The 17,063-nt window shown below is 41.6% G+C and overlaps 1 protein-coding gene across 1 annotated transcript; it reads left to right on the top strand.

The window, feature by feature from the left end:
* Positions 1–474: 474 nt before the first annotated feature.
* Positions 475–15,610, top strand: smyd2a (SET and MYND domain containing 2a). The gene is made up of 12 exons (XM_071533203.1): positions 475–690; positions 2,012–2,075; positions 2,800–2,910; positions 3,974–4,034; positions 6,540–6,667; positions 9,346–9,413; positions 9,979–10,081; positions 10,306–10,416; positions 10,839–10,962; positions 11,191–11,365; positions 12,317–12,425; positions 12,626–15,610. The coding sequence occupies exons 1-12, from the start codon at positions 518–520 to the stop codon at positions 12,707–12,709; spliced, it is 1,311 nt and encodes a 436-aa protein (XP_071389304.1). The 5' UTR covers positions 475–517; the 3' UTR covers positions 12,710–15,610.
* Positions 15,611–17,063: the final 1,453 nt, after the last annotated feature.

Here is a 17,063-nt window from a genome sequence, read left to right as displayed (position 1 = left end):
GATCTGATTAGATTTTGGAGCCCTTTGCTGCATAAATTTACACATTAATGAGGGAAAACGGATTTTCTAGAAACTACTAGGCTATAACTCCTCAATGCTTTACTATACAGAGTTAAGTATCAGAGTATGCATGCATGAATTAGCTTCATGAATGACATCATTAGCATAACCAGTTTTGTTAAATATGTGATTATGGCGGGACATTAGGCAGCTCAAGTGCCTCTTTTTTTTATTTGTTCAGCATACATGTACTATAGTTGCCATATAACTATTACTGTATATTATATAGCATTTATACTAAGTATAGTATTTATTTGCACGAGTGTGTTGTCTCCACTATGTCTCCACTCCAGTAGACGGCGGTGCTGCGCCACAGAGCAACACCGGACACAAAGAAGACAGACCCAGCCACAGAGGAAGAAGAAGCTGTAGTGCAGAAGCTGATTACTACTGCATGCAGCAGGCACAGGTGGTGGCTAGTAGCTGGCTGTTGTTGAGACCATAAACACAGAAAATAATGAAAAACGAAGGTATAGAGGGGACCGAGCGGTTCCTGAGCCCGGACAAAGGACGAGGTCTGCGGGCAGTGAAGCATTTCGCGGTGGGGGAGCTGGTGTTCGCCTGCCCTGCCTACTCCTACGTGTTGACAGTGAATGAGAGGGGAGCACACTGTGAGCACTGCTTCACCAGGTAAATAACCTCACTGTGGGGCTGTCGACACCTCTGGGGCTCGATGACTTGTCGACAGTCACACTCTTGTTGGCGTCAGTTAGCGCAATACGCGATTAATGTCGCTAGATTAGTTTTCTCTAACCTCGTTGTCTTGGTAGGTTCGCTTTTAAACGTATGGTTACCTAGCTACCTAGCTGCTGTAGGCTAAATGGGTCAATGCAGTCAGTTAACGTTACCTCACCTGACCGAAACTGCAGCAGTTATTTGTAGCAGTGGCAGTGCAGTGTAAAAAAGAGTCTGTTCGGGTAAGATAGCCAGCCAACATGCAGGTGGAAACCTTATTGACAAGGCTGAACCTACTGCTGAGCCACAATGTAAACTGCTTGCTTTCTTGTTAAGTCAGGTAGGTTTTGGCAAACTAAAAAGCTAACTGTTAGCTTGTCGTTACCTACTTGGCTTATCATGACCTGATGCACTATGACAGTGTTCTGAATCATAGCTGGAATAATCCTCTCTCTCTGTCTCTCTCTATGTCTGCTCTCTCATATTCTCTCTCTCTCTCTCTCTCTAGCTCTCACAATCACACTCACACCCACCCACACACACACACACACACACACACACACGCTTACACACACACAGGTCCTACCCACCCAGTCGTTAAGGTTAGTAGAGCAGTAAAAGGTTAGGGTGCTAAATATAGTTGGGCATGTGTCCGAGGAGAGGAGGGGCCAAGAGATGAAAAGGCCAGGGGTGCACATGTGTGCTGGGGGGGGGTGGACATGTCTACATTCAGAAACACCTTCTAGACAGTAGCTTCCTCCTCAGTCTCACTTTGTGTGTGTGTCTCACTGATCAGTTCATCCATACACTCAAAACACCCACTGATCTTAACTAATCAGTTGTCAGTACAAAACGACCCTGTCTGAATGAAAATGGATTGGAAGGTTTGTAGAAATGTATGGGGATGAGCATTATAAGTCCTTGATCTGATGCAGATCAGGCAGTCATGAATACAAAGATAGTTTAGGCTGCTAAAGGAATGTCTGCTCGTGTTTCAGTTTCCACAGGACAGAAACAGACCTTCTGATTCAACAACGTCGGTCAAAAAGTGAATTTACGATGAATCTAAATGTTGTAAGATAAGAGCTAGGGAGATAGACATTTTCAGTTTAAACTCCACACATCTATGGAGGTTGGGCATCAGGCAAAAGTGTGTACCATGATATTTTGCATAACGCAGTGGGTCTGAATCCATCTGTCCATAAATGTCATGTCCTCTTAGTCCTCTTAGTACAGTTGTTGTGGACTAATGTGTTGTTTCCCCATGTGATTACAGGAGAGATGGCCTTTCTAAGTGTGGCAAATGTAAGCAGGCCTACTACTGCAATGTTGACTGTCAGGTAAGAGTGTTTTATGTGTGAATGGGTTTCTGTGGGTGTGCTTGTGTTTTCTGAGTGTGTATTTTTGTGTATGTGTGAGTGTGGGTTCCAGTGTCCGGAATTAACTTCTTGGCTCACCTTGCACAGGCCTGTAAACTTAAAATTGTACCTGCCAAGAATATTTTTTACTGGCCAAATTAATATACATTTTTCATAGAAATATGTCATCCTATGCATTTTAAATCTTGGCTGTTGTTAATTTCGGACCTTGGTTTATGCGTATGCATCTATGGGTGTGTTACCAAAAGACGGCTCCACCACTACCACCATAGAGTAATGTAAGGACCTATTTTAATCTTCCTGTGACCCATCTTTGGGTCCTTGGACCACACATTGAGAACCACTAGAGGTCCAGGCAGCATCAACGGAGGGAGAGAGAGAGACAGAGAGAGCGCGCTCTGGCTGCTGTTGCTATGACGATTTAGTCTGTCCTCCCTCTGCCTCTGTCTACTTTTAGTTCCACAGTACAACACACAGTGCACTGATGAGAGAGAGAGAGAGAGAGAGAAAGAGAGAGAGAGAGAGATTTACCAGCCACTTTATTCCTTTAATAACCGCTGTGTGTGTCTGTCATTTTTTTTACACTGTATTTCCTTTTATTGTCCTGCTGAATGTGATTACTTGCTGTTGTGATAGAGGCTTTAACTCTCGCCATTTCTTTCGTTTTCTGTTTGTGTGTGTACAGAAAGGTGATTGGCCGATGCATAAGCTGGAATGTTCAGCCATGTTAGCCTATGGGGAAAACTGGTGTCCATCAGAGACTGTCAGACTGGTGGCCAGAATCATCATGAGACAGGTAAGAATAATACGAAGCGAAGAAGAAATGTTTTACCATTTAAAGATGTTTCTGCTTTCTTTGAGAAATCACAGTGGTGAAAAACAGGGAACAATAACATGGATCGACACCTGAGCACAGTTGTGAACCAAAAAACAAAACATTTTACAATGTCCAAAACAACAGCAAAGCAAATTAAATTGAGATGGAAAATTAAAGAAAAATAAGTTAAATAGAATAGAATAAAGACATAAGTCAGCCATACGTGTCTTCCAATTTGTCTGACACGCCAGTGCTGTGTTGCCACATCTATCAGGTGTTTATCAGGAGAGGAAGAAGAGAGTGAAAGTGGAGCAAATAACACTGCTGCAACTATACATAGTCATGTAACCTTATGACACGCCATTTTATTGAGAATTTGGAGTAATGAGTACTCGTTAAGGTCCAGCTCATGACCTTTTTGTTGTGTGTCGTCTCTTGTCTTTCCTGTCACTGTATACCGAATCTATGCCGTCTAATAAAATAAATCAGAAATGTCAGAGGTTTTTGGCTAAAATAAAATAAAAAAACTGGAATGGGGATTTCAATAGTCTGACATGGGACTTGCCCTCTAGATCAGCGTAATTAGCAGGCAACAAGTCCACTTTATGTGTCCCAGTTTTTTGTTCGGTCAATGTTTAAGCGAAAACAGGTCTGGTAAAGATTTTAAGTCCTAGTGTTGTTCCTGTGAATGCTGAATTTCAGTCAGTAGTGTTGTCATCTCGTTGTGCTCTGAAGCTATTGCATTGTCACAGATACAGCACATGCAGTAGAAGTTGACTTGAGAATTGGATTACTACTATGACTAATATTTGTAAAGTATCTTCACTGTCCTCAAGTTAGAGGCTACAAAGTAAAAGAAACAAACTAGTCTTTAACAAAACCATCTGGTACAATAATGAAATGTAGAGAAAAGGGTAAATGGGGCTTTCATTTCATATTGTTTTGTTATTTTGCATGTGTTTGTTTGTGATTGTGATTCTGCTTTTCTGACTACAACGATCTGGACTTATCTGTCTTGACTGTGTGTCTTTTTTTGTTCCAGAGAGTCACAACAGAACGCACTCCTTCAGAAAGGCTGCTGCTGCTCAGAGAGTTTGAATCCCGTAAGTAGGCGTGTGTGAGTGTGTATGTGTGAGCGCATGAGCGTGCATGTTTAGTTACACGTTCGGGTACTCTTGGTTACATGTGCATGTACGCTTAGTTACATGGTGTGGGTATGTGTGTATGCGCATGTACGATTAGTTACGAGTGAGTGTGTGTGTGTGTGTGTGTGTCTCCCTCCCAGTTGGCGCGTGTCCCTGCAGTTGTAGCAGTGACTCTATTAATAGCTTGTACTGTAGCCTCCAGTCCTGGCTCTGTCTCTTTCATTCACTCTAATTCTGCAGAGCAGTGAGACTTACATCCAAACCCCCTGGGTGTTGTAATTACATGTACTCTCTCCTCCCTGAACAACCGCTGCCAACATGCCCTTGAGCAAGGCACCGAACCCCCAGTTGTTGAAGACTGTTGATTTTGCTGAGCAGCTCCCAGGTGTTAATGTGTGTGTGTAACTCTCCTTCTCCCCATAACTACCGTACTTAAAAAGATACACTGGCTTTTAGGGGGAAAAAACTCCTTGTCCAGCTTACTGCTGTGTGATGAGAAGCTTTATAGCATTTTCATCTACTGTACAATATTCAGTACGCTACCGTGCTTTTGAGATGATGCTAAGCCAGCCTGTGATCGCGGCTAAACATACAGTGTGCTTAGGAGTTTGCATGTGCTGTAGCTAGGGCTGTAACTAACAATTATTTCCATATTGATTAATCTATTGATTATTTTTTTGATTAATCATTGAGTCTAAAAAAAATTCAAAAATAATGACAAATACCCATCTCAAGTTACCAGAGCCCGAAGTGATGTCTTAAAATTGTTTACACCAAAGTATTTATTTTATAATGATATGAAACTTCAGCATTTGTGAAGCTGTAACCAGCAAATGTTTGGTATTTTTACTTGATAAATGACTAAAATGATTAATCGATTATCAAAATAATAATCTATTAATTTTCTGTCCATCGACTACTCGATGAATCGACTAATCGTTTCAGCACTACCCCTAGCAAAATGTATAGATCCCGAATACTCAGAGGTGAAGCTGCCATCAAAGACACACAAACAGTTTTCGGGGCTCCATTTGGTATTATCATTTAGTCTAAACTGTTGTTGGCGGCTCAGACGTGTCAGCAGGGGATTGTCACAGAATTAACTCTTCACACCTGTCTTTCACACACACAAAGCAAAAGTCAGTAGCCAGCTGCTGCCTACCCCCACCAGTCTGTGTGTGTGTGTGACTGACGCTGACATGTGGCCTATAGCAGTGGTATACTCTACGTTTTACTGACACTGAGTCGTTCTTCTAAGGGGCCATTATGGTAGTAGTAAGAAACAAAAAGAATAAAGACTTGCCTCAGTGATGTAGGTCTATAAAGTTCTCGATACATAGATACTCATGTAACATTGCCTCAATGACGTGGGGTGATTTTCTGGCTGGTCCACTCATTTTCTAAAGGGGAAGTCATCTCCAACAATAATTTTGGGTGTTCACATTAGTGGTCCGTGTTTTTGACAACACAAGGCACCGCCGCAGCCTTTTCAAAATCTCCAATAAATGATAAAATGTGTTGATATTCATGTGTTGATATGCACTGAACTTAAAGGGATACTTTGACATTTAAGTTTAGTTATTTTTCTTCATCAGACTCTTCATCAGACACTTGTCACATTGAAGAATACATGTAAGCTTTTTAACCCACAATTTCCCTAACATTACTTGTTAGCATTGTTGGCATTCCCCCATCCCCGAAGCCTCTTTATTGCTAATTTGCCTTTATTGCACCTGTTGAATGTTGGTTTGCCTTTTAGGTAGGCTGTCCCATTAATGTTATTTTCCTTGAGTTTGCAAAACTTGAATAATATAACAGCACACTTGTGATTGTGATAGAGTATAAATCTATTAAAATACCCTGATGAAGTCGGCCTACCTATCGAAATCTCCATAGTGATGAATATCTGTATTGGAGAGTGTGAGGCCGTACTCTTGAGCCTGGTGTACAACACGCCATTAGTAGATACCTCATTAATCTTGGAATGTGTGTTTTCCTTGCCCTAATGAGTTTCCTTTAATTTGACCATAACATGTATACGCTAACGGTGTTAAGAGGTCTTTCTGGCCTCCCTCCCCTCGACAAGGTGAGTTGAAGAGAGGATGAAAGGAAAATGACAGGAGTGGATCTCTCTCTATCACTCTCTTTCATATTTTAGTCATTTAACTGGCGCTCTTATCCAGAGTGTCTTACAATGAGTGAGTAGTTAGGGGGTTCAGTGTCTTGCTGAAGGACCCCTCAACAGTTGATAGGTACTGAACCCATAACCTTCTGATGACAAGGTGGTCTCGATAACCACTGGGCTGTCCTGCTGCCCCTGAGTTTTTGTTGTTGACTTTCTTTCTTTCTCTTTCTCTCTCTCTCTTTCCCGCTTGGTCTTTGTTTCTCCATCTTTCTTTCTGTCTCTCTGGCTTTGTGTTTTTTTTGTCTCTCCTGTTCTGTCTCTTTTGCTTCTTCTATCAGATTTAGATAAGTTGGACAGTGAGAAAGAGGAGATGAACCAGACAGACATAGCAGCGCTGCACCACTTCTACTCCAGACACATTATTGACCTCGCTGATGACCAAGCTCTCACTGAGCTCTTCGCACAGGTAAAACTGGATAACACTTTGGATTGGAATGCTTAGACTTTCTGTGAGAAATTGCAAGGGTTCTCTGTAGAACCAGTAAAGGTGCTGAGGGTTTCTCTGGCGCCCAAGGATGTTCTCAGGCTTCTCGGTAGAGCCTTTAGAGTTATGGCTTATTAGTTCTCTGTAGAGCCACGGAGACAGCGGTGGTCTTGGTGCCCCAGACGAGATTATGCAATCTGGTTTCAACCTATTATCAGTTTGACCAGTGATGAATACCAACCATCCCCTCCTGAGTGTCACTCAACATGGGCCATGTCCCAAAAGTAATTCTGAAATAATAAATAATGGGTTAGGATGTTTTGTTATATGCTATCTTTGTGCAAATTGGGCAGTTTGCAGCTGTATCACCTGCGTACCAATGTGTGTGCATGTGTCTGTGTGTGATTTGGACTTTGGTTGTGTTGAACTGTTAGTCCTGAACTGTACAGCCGCTGTTCCCCCTCCTCTCGATTAAGTGCTCCTTTAGGCAAGCAGAGTGAGAGGTGGGGCTTTGCTGTCGAAGGGCCTTTCAGTCAGCCATAGACTATAGGGTGAAGCCTGATTGTGCATCACGGGAGCTGTTTTGACGGCAGAAAGAAACCATCGCCTATGGCAGCGGCTGCCACTGGCTGGAGAGACATTCTTCTCAATAGAAGCATAACACTTTCTGAGATTATGTAACTATGAATAGCTGTAAGGTTCTCACTGCAGCCTCTGCTCTGGACACATCATTGATTTCCACAGACTGACTTCTTCCAGATAAAACTGGATACAGTAACTATTCATTAGAATCTTTTTATGTTCCAATAATAACCGTGAGAACATGCTTGAGTTATGCCAAGAACCTTAAAAATCTCTCATCAGAATTTTTTTATTTGCCAAGTACAATAAATGTACAGGGATTTCTCTTAATGGCACTTGCGCGTAGACGTATCAACAGCTTGGTGTACACAGCAACACGGTGCACACTGACACATGATCCAAGGACAACAGGACCTCACATACAGTGCAAGGAAACACAGCACAGTGTTGCTGTAACTAATAGGATCGCGAAACAAAATGTTTAATTTATGCATTGACACTGAGCTACTTCCTGGTGATGATGCTTGTTTGATTTCTACCATACTGTCTGGTGTACGAGCGCACACTGTATTTCCCTTATGCAGGGCTCTGGGGCTCTGTGCATACCGTAATTCCCCCAAGCACTGTGCATGGCAAAAAGTGTTGCAAACAAATGAGCAAATACACATACAGATCCCAGCTCTTAAGCACCTAATAAATTCTGAGCATTACCTTTAATTTCTGGGACATTGTGTAACTATTTAATTCACTGATGAAATATTATCATTCAGCTCCTGGAAGGATCATGGATCCTAGACAGGGAGTGTTTTGGTGGTGACACGTGATTGGTTAGGGGAAAGTGAGTGGGTGTGGCCCGTATGACCTGAGAAGGGCGTCTTGCTATGTTACTACACACACACACACACACACACACACACACACACACACACACACACACACACATACATAATGCCCACTCCCCCCCTCCCTCTCTCCCCAGCTGTCCTGCACTTGTTGGCACATACACACAGGAGCACATGTTGTGTTGAAACCAGCAGGGTCTGTCTACATGCCCAGCGGGGCCTGTCTAACTCTCTACAGCGTTTAGCTCCATTTAGTTTGATCTCGTCTGTCAGTGCTACTGTCCTCTTTCTCTCTTCTCTTCTCTTCTTTCTCTCTAAGCTATGCCAAGGGAAAGAAGCTCTCTGACCTGCTATTACACAGCCACATTTAATCTCCACTACCTAATTCCCTGAACCACTTCTGGAAAACATGTTCTCCATTGACTAGCCTGTTTTTAGATGCAAAGCACCTCATGGATCCAGAAAGTAACTCACATATTCATTCATTCATTCATTCATTCATTCATTCCTTCATTCATTCATTTATTAGCCTATCTGTTCCTAGTGGCCGTTAGGAGGCATGGCACACAGGATGCTGAGAATCACTGTTTGGCAATTTTGGATTTCTATTCATGAAGCACAGACGCACAGGATGCAAAAAAACACTTTCCTTTTCTCAACTGAACCAAATAGAGTAAGGTAGGATATCTTGATACATTTTTACACATTTAAACAGTTTATTGAATTGTGCAACATTAATGGCAATGAGCAACAGCTAGCTGTTTGCTTGCATCTATGACACTGTGTGTCCTTGTTTCATTCATTTATCCTATATTTGATCGCAGTAATCACATTGAGGAGAAACGATCTTCATTTTCAAGAGTGCCTAGTTGGAGAGAAAGAGAGAGAGATTTTAATTTGAGAAAGGGGAGGGAAAGAGCAAGAGAGTGGGAGCCAGAGAATGTGTGTTTAAATAAACAATATGGTTGGATGAACTGATTGATGGATGGGTGTTACATAAACTCTGTATGTAATGAATGGGACTAATAGTACAGCTGGTATGTGTGTGAGTATATTTAGACCTTGGGGTACAGGATGGTCCAAGTCATATTATCATATTACTTACTTTCAGTCACACTGCCCCCCCCCCCCTATTCTCTGCCTCTCCCTCTCTCCCCCTGTCTTACTCTTCTCTCTCTGCCCTTCCTCCTTCTCTTTATCTCTGTACCCCCCATCTCTCTCTCTGTCTTTCTCCAGGTCAACTGTAATGGTTTTACCATAGAGGATGAGGAACTCTCCCATCTGGGATCGGCCGTTTTTCCTGAGTAAGTAGTCCATGTCATAACATCATTGTCTTCATCATCCCCTTCCTCCTGTTCATCCTCATCATGCTCATATTTATCAGCAGGAACAGCCAAATAACTTGTCAGCTCAAACTTTCACTTAGAACCTTTTTAGCATCCCACAGTCCATCCATTCATTTTTATCTGTCAGTTCAGTGTGCTTTATTGATAAGAATGGAAAGAACAGTATTTGCCTATGTGTTGTGATATGAAAACAAGTGATAATTTATTCCCTCATACCTTCTATTCTTTCTCCTCCTTTCACCTCCTCACCTAACCCCAACCCAGCCTCTTCCTCTCTACCACTATTATTTTGAGTACAGTATTGCTGTTTAGTGTAAATTATGGCAAAACCCTCCTACATTCCTTTTACATCTCAGCCATTTCTTGCATGATTTCTCAATTTTGTCTCTCTCTCCCTCTCTATGGGTTGTGTAGCATAGATGAACCATAGCTGTCGGCCCAACGTTATGAGGCTGTATCACTGTTCTTCACTTAAATTTACTTAGTTCTCCCTCTCTTTTTGTCTTTCTCTTCTTCCTTCTAGTGTAGCACTAATGAACCATGGCTGTAGTCCTAATGTCATAGTGACCTATAAAGGCACAGTAGCTGAGGTCAGAGCTGTTCAAGAGATAAACCCCGGAGACGAGGTAAGCAAATACCGGACTTATCGAACACTCATGCCAAATAGAATTACAGAGAATGTTTATTTTGACGGATGTAAAATGGCAACAGAAGGGAGCAGTGATCATCAAGTGAAAGTAAAGGATCTCACAAATTTACTTAAATCCCATTCTGTCTCTGTTTCTCTCTCTCTTTCTCTGGGCCTCCATCTCTCTATGGGCCTCCTTCTCTCTACGCTCTCTCTTCCTAGATCTTCAACAGCTACATAGACCTGCTCTACCCAACAGAGGACAGGAACGAGAGGTTGATAGATTCCTACTTCTTCACTTGCCAGTGTAAGGAGTGCACCACCAAGTCTAAGGTACGCTGGCTTTATCTACACCATCATAGCATGTTTCAGAGCAGCTGTGGTGGAAGCTTTTTGCTTAGTCAGTTCGAGGAATCTGCCAGAAATTGTGCTGCCTTCCTCAGCCTTTGCTGTGAAAAATAGAGCAGGAGCATCCATCTTCTCTGTTCAGGACGCTGTTGCTGTGTCCTCTCTGTGCCAACAACAGAATCAATGTTTCTGTCTTTTGGGCCAGTGACTCCCTTTCTGTCCCACTGTGCCTCACACTACTAGATATACTGAGTGTCAAAGAAGGCTCTGTGGTGCTTAGTGCTTGCTACTGCTTCTCCCTAGCCACCTCTGCGCTTCAGAGCATCTTGTGTAGTATATGTTACCTTCTGTCTCTTTCTTTGTCTTTTCGTCTTATTGTCCCTTTCTCTCCATGTCTCCCTCTCTAGGACAAGGCTAAGATGGAGATCAGGAAGAAGCTGAGCTCTCCACCAGAGGCGGAGGAAGTCCGATCCATGGTGCATTACGCCAAGAATGTCATCGAGGAGTTCAGAAGAGCCAAGCACTACAAGAATATCCTCTCTAACCTCCTACTCCTCCTCTCTGTCACCCCACTTCTAGTCCAGCCTCCTTCCTCTTTCACGTGTCCATCTCTACTCCCGCTCATCTCTTCTGGTCAGAATTGTATTTCTTCAGTGTCTCTCTTCCTCATCCCCCCCTCTTTCTCTTTCAGTCTTTTCTCTCTCCTCCCTCCTCTTCTTTCTCTCCCATGGTTGTCATTATTCCTTGACTCTCTGGCACCCCCCAGTGAGCTGCTGGAGATGTGTGAGCTGAGCCAGGAGAAGATGGGCGCTATATTTGCAGACACCAACGTCTACATGCTGCACATGATGTATCAGGCCATGGGCGTCTGCCTCTACATGCAGGACTGGGACGGAGCTATGAGCTACGGAGAGAAGATCGTTCAGCCATATAGGTAAATTGATCTGTCTGGCATGACAGACTGACAGCGAGGCAGGATGTTTGTGTTACAGTCATACAGTTGAGATAGATCTGTACGCTTGTACAGTAAGTAAATCAGTAATAAATCAACTGTACAGCAGTACTCTTGTTGGGCGGGCAGTCAGTGAGTCTGAGTAATAATAATAAAGTTTATTTGTATAGCACTTATCAAAAACAGAGTTACAAAGTGCTTCACACAAAACTGAAAAAGAAAATAGCAAAAACAAAATCAGTAGACAGAATTAAACGCATGGTAAAATGAAGCTTGACATGAATTTAAATGAAAGTGCAATGAAAAATAAAACAATAGGGGAAAAAAACACAGTTAAGGAAAACTAAAATTAATAAAAGGCCTTTTGAAAGAAGAATGTTTTAAGAACCAATTTAAAAGAAGATACTGATTTAGCAATAAACTATAATTATAAAACTATATTGACAAGTCAGACCGCTAAGTGCTCAATCAGTCAGTCCATCGATCATACAGGCATACAGACAGTCAATCAGTCAGTAAGAATGGGGATTTTCATTCATATGAACTTTTAGTCTTTACCCCATCTGCAATTTCGTTCTTTTGTATTGTGCATTACACACTTATGTTTTTAATATATTTTGTCCCCTTTATTGTGTACAATACATAAACCAGATCTGTTTTCTCTGTAGTTTGCTCTCTTTACTGATATACATGCTACATTATGTTTATTTAACAAAGTGCACAATCAAACCTGATATATTAACTATATTTTTTCCCCTGTAGTGTGCAGCACTCAGCCTTATACATGTATTATTCATTTTTACTGTACACTACCCAGCTGGATGTAGTATACACTACTACAAAACCTCATGTAATATTAATAATAGATGATATCTTGTTTCCTCTGCCGTGTTCACTACCTAGCTTGATGTATTTATTGTGCTCCCTCTGCAGCGTACACTACCCAGCCTACTCTCTGAATGTGGCGTCCATGTATCTGAAGCTGGGGCGACTGTATTTAGGGCTGGAGAGGAAGACACAAGGAGTCAAGGCTCTGAAGAAGGTAAAGTCACAGACAAACAGTATATCTGGTTAACTATTGTAGTATTTTGATATGAGGTGAAATAAAGGGCTTGTAGAGGCTAGGGTAGATACTACTGCGGGGACAATCTAACAGAAGATACAATTAACTGTGAAAGATAAGTACAGTGGAGAGCCTTTAAGTTTGTTTAAAAAAACAAAACGCTGTTCTTCTGTCTCCAGGCGCTGGCCATCATGGAGGTGGCTCATGGGAAGGATCACCACTATGTGGCGGAGGTTAAACGAGAGATTGAGGAGCAGAAGTAGAGAGGGAAAAGCAGGAGGAGCAATGAAGAGTGAAGAGAGAGGCATCGGAGTGAGGAACCTCTCTAAAAGCAACAACAAAAAAACATTACAACTGCACGGCATGCATCTTATACCTCTCCTTTTTTAAACTGTTTGTGTCCCCCTCTGTCGTTTCTCTGCCTCTGTTTCGGTGAGGTTTCTTTGTTCACTCTTTCTGTTTCTGATGGTTTGTCTACCTTCTTTATAGTCTGGTTAAGGATGACCTCATTTCTTTTCTGCAGCTGTCTACTTCCTGTCAGCCCTGGGCTGGGATGTTGAAGAAAAAAAAAAAAAAAAAGATTGGAAGATTGCTTGGTTAACCTTATGCTGTGACTGATATTTTCAGATCTAAGGCTGCCTAAGTATCTCTCAAGTGCACCTCAAGCAATTTACTTGCTCGTGTTGCATGACATCCTCATAACTTTAAACTTGATTGGAAATGTTACATGGTCTTTTGTGTCCAGACTAAGTTCCATGACTCTGCAGCTCATGAAACATCTAACATCCATCACAGAGATTCAAAAATGTATCACATCAGTGGCAAAATCTAACTTTTTTTTTTTACACTTCCTTTTAAAGCTGACTTTTGGAAGAAACTATGCGTTCATCTCACAGCAACAATGTGAGACCTTTTTGCAAAGTGTTTAATTTTTGCCCAGGTCTGTTCACTGTTGAGTCTGAAATCATCCTTTGTGTTCTGTGGTTCTAACCAGAGCGATGGACAGACCGTGTTTGGCCATTGTATTTTTCACTGGCAGCCATTTTAGCTGCACAGCCTTGCTCCAGAGCCTTTGCTTAGTAATTTTGGATTCTACACCAGCTGTTTTTAAGACTGTTTGGCATCTTGCCATGGTTATGTCATGAAGGGCATTATTACGTATTTGGAGCCAAGGGGAGAAGGGGCAGCAACATGGTGCCTATACTACAAAATGGCCAAACGGTGTCTGTCATTGTTTCTGGTTATACTGACTTTTCTTTAAACTGTGAACCAGTCTGACTGACCATGCACCAGGACTCTGTAGCAGCGGAGAAGAGAATGCAAACAACTATTCATGAGCAAATATACCAGTGGTTTGAGTCGCTTGTCTTACAGAACTTTTTGCCTGTTTTAAAAAAAAATGTTGCATGTTTTGTTTTGTTTTTTTCACACAAGGCTTGTTGACCAAAAGGGCCACAGGTTTAACTGACAAGGAACCATCTGTACTTCTATATTCACCGTGTATCCTTGAACAGGGGTGCTGATCTGAGACCAGTTTGCCTCTTAAGTCACAGTGAAAGACATTGGTACTTTGACATGACCAGTGATCCTGGGTCAGAGCTCCTTTGCTCTCAAGAAAAAAAGGCACAACATTGTAGCTTTTGTTGCCTTTTTGTCGAGAGATACAATACTGTACCTTTTTTATTGTATTCTCAAATGCTTCACAAATCCAGATTATGATAACCCGGGGACTGGATAATCAAAAGTCACTTTAGCACCAGTGGGCGATTATTCATAATTAGCTGGGCAGGATGGTGGGGAGGGGCCTCTACATTTCCCCTGAAACTGTAGTTAGCAAGGTGGAATGTCATTTTTCCCCTTACACTTTCCTTTCAACTTTATAGTTAACAAGAAGGATGAATTAAATGTTTCTTACAACAGGAATTGGCATTTCCCTTCAGTCTTTTTTTTTGTGAAAGTTCATTTTTGCATTGTTGCAGGCCAGGAGACTGAAATGATCTGAAGACCATGATACAGAGGCAACTTTTTAGGAAATATTGCCTTCAGCAGGAATGAGTACTGGAAAATAGCAAAAATCAATGTGGGCAACAGTGAGTTGTGGTGACAAAATCATGTTGGTCATAACTGTTGGGAAAGTGTTGCCTGTGTATCATGGTCTTGAGTGCCAAGGTGCTTTTGGAAACCCAGGTCCCTCAATCAGGAGAGAAGCAGCTTACAGCCTGTAGCTTTCTCTCTGCTGTAGATTTAACTATAAATCATTACTCTGAAGTTAAGGAGGCAGTGTGTGAAGCAGCTTAAAGAAGTTGGAAGTTCAGGCAGTGCTAAGGCCGTCCCCTGGGCCTTATTTTATTCAGAGGTTCTTGTTGCACTCAGATTTTGTACAATTTTGTGACAAAAGGATGTCAAAGTAACAAACTTACAAGCACATTTTATCAGTAAGGCCTTCTGTCTGTCAGGGGACAGTCAGCCGGCCTGCCTACTTTCTTCTCACCACGCTCCTGACTGAGGATCTATGGTCACTGATCTAATTCCTTTTTAACGCCTGTAGCTTCTCCATCTTGTTTACTATGGATGCACTTTTAAGCACTGTGTGAAGTGAGTGCTGAGCGCTAGAAATAGCCAGTTGTCATGAGTTGCCTGTGGTCGTTTAGCAACACATGGACTCATGTTACCTGCAAAAATGCATCTGGTAGGTGCAGTAACTACCTTACAGCTTTGTTTAGGTTATCAAAAAAAACACCACTTCGACACCTCTATCCTGCACAACATTTATTTTGCAAAGAAAAGACACAATGCAAGGAGGGGTTTTAGGCAGGTTTACACAAGCCAAACAATCCAGACCCTATGTTTGCCAGATTTGAGCTTTCCATTTCTGGCTGTGCAAAGGAAAAAGCATGGGCTCTGATTTCCCTCTCTGCCATTTAATGAAAGGTCAAACCTGCGGCACAAGGGTTAAAGTATTAAACAGACTTTTTGTGCATGTGTAAATCCATTCCAAGATAAATTTAAAGGCCGCCCACATCGTGTTTCCTGTCATTTCTGTAATTAACTGTTACTGTATCAGTTATCGGGCATGAAGGATACTCCAGTGGAATGCATAACTAATTCTCTGAGCCTCTGATTCTTTCTGTACCATGTCAGTGAACTCAATAAATGACTGACAATACAACATTTGCTTTGTCTTGTGGACTCTTTTTATTTATCACAAAATCTTTCCAAAGGATTATATTTTTTGCTGTATCTGGCACATAATTCAGCAGTTAGTGGTATTTTGTGCAAATTTTACAAGGGAGGGGGAGGTAGAGGCAGTGGGGTTGCAAAATTGTTTCACTGTGTTCATTCATTTACCACCAACCATCTTAAAGTGTGGGAAAGACAAAGGTCCAGATACCACTTGTTTGGCCTGCTGTTACACCACAGCCTCATCAACAGGCCTCAAAATAATTTTGACGTAATTTTCATTTTTTAGCAGCATAACAACACCAAGTCAGACCAGACAGCTGTGGTACATGCTTTGTATTCGATGAATAAAGGTCATGAGGGGCTCCGGCCTGTAGATCTATTTGGAGCAATTGCACCAAATTTCATACAAAGTCATCTATTGGGCATTGAGTAGTGAACTTAGGAATCTATCCATTCACACATTAAATGGATGCTTACAGATCAAATCAGTCAGAGTCTTACTGGATGGATATCACAATCACCATGACATGTACTCTGAGTGTCTATCTAATCTTTAATGTTGAGAAGGCGAGGATGAGGACTAAACTTTCTATAGTGAACTGATGCAGCTACCTATGCCTCAGCCTCATCTCCCCAAGGTGCAACTCAGTGTGCGCAGGGTGCCCATACCAACTATACAGACTATCCTGGATACCTTTATATTCCTACACTCTGCACTAATCTATATGATATTATTTGCTTACACAGTTTCTGATCTGTACATATGTCTGTACATTTTCAGCAAATTAGTCCATACATCTCCCTGGACACATTTTCTGTACATATCCAACTGCCATCCACAAATACAATGCACATGCACCTTACACAATTTTTCTGTACATATGGTACCTTCATCTGGAGTTTTAGATAAAGAGGACCGCAAGTAATGCACATACATCTAAATCTGCATGTTCTGTAAATGTTATTTATATCTGTAAATTGAATACATTTGAAAAGGTGTTTAGTTTTTTACAATCAACGTCTACATACCTAGACACTTTCTGTACACCAGTTAACATGTATACAGTATATACTGTAATGTATTTGTTTGTACATTCATTGTATATATATTGTGTTTTTTTTTATAATTTGGCACTATATCCAACTGCACATATTTCACTCTTTGTCTCAGTAAGTTCTACTCCCACTACTGCTGCCACTTTTCTCATTGTCCTTATGCTGTATTCCATTTTTTTTTTTCATACTTTCATTCCTGCTTTCTTTTTTTTTTTTGCTCTATTCTATTACTATTTGCTGCGACAACGACACACTGCATGTACTATGATTTTATTATCAATCAAAGCAGTGGGTAAAACCAAGACAAAACTCATGGATGTAGGTAAAACTTTGGTGGTTATTTCACAGTCACATCACATGATGGCGCTACGGAGTCAG

This window comes from Centroberyx affinis, unplaced genomic scaffold (genome assembly GCF_046629955.1).
Source record: "Centroberyx affinis isolate AG114_WGS23_722 - 3 ecotype Tasmania unplaced genomic scaffold, CSIRO-AGI_Caff_v1 ptg002338l_1, whole genome shotgun sequence".
Taxonomy (NCBI): domain Eukaryota; kingdom Metazoa; phylum Chordata; class Actinopteri; order Beryciformes; family Berycidae; genus Centroberyx; species Centroberyx affinis.
This window is presented reverse-complemented; position numbering and strand designations above follow the sequence as displayed.

Excerpts from the sequence above, each read along its gene's own strand:
- smyd2a (XM_071533203.1), top strand. The coding sequence starts at position 518 with ATGAAAAACGAAGGTATAGAGGGGACCGAGCGGTTCCTGAGCCCGGAC. Across the intron at positions 2,911-3,973 it reads CCAGAATCATCATGAGACAG|AGAGTCACAACAGAACGCAC; the intron begins GTAAGAATAATA and ends TTTTTGTTCCAG. Across the intron at positions 9,414-9,978 it reads GGATCGGCCGTTTTTCCTGA|TGTAGCACTAATGAACCATG; the intron begins GTAAGTAGTCCA and ends TCTTCCTTCTAG.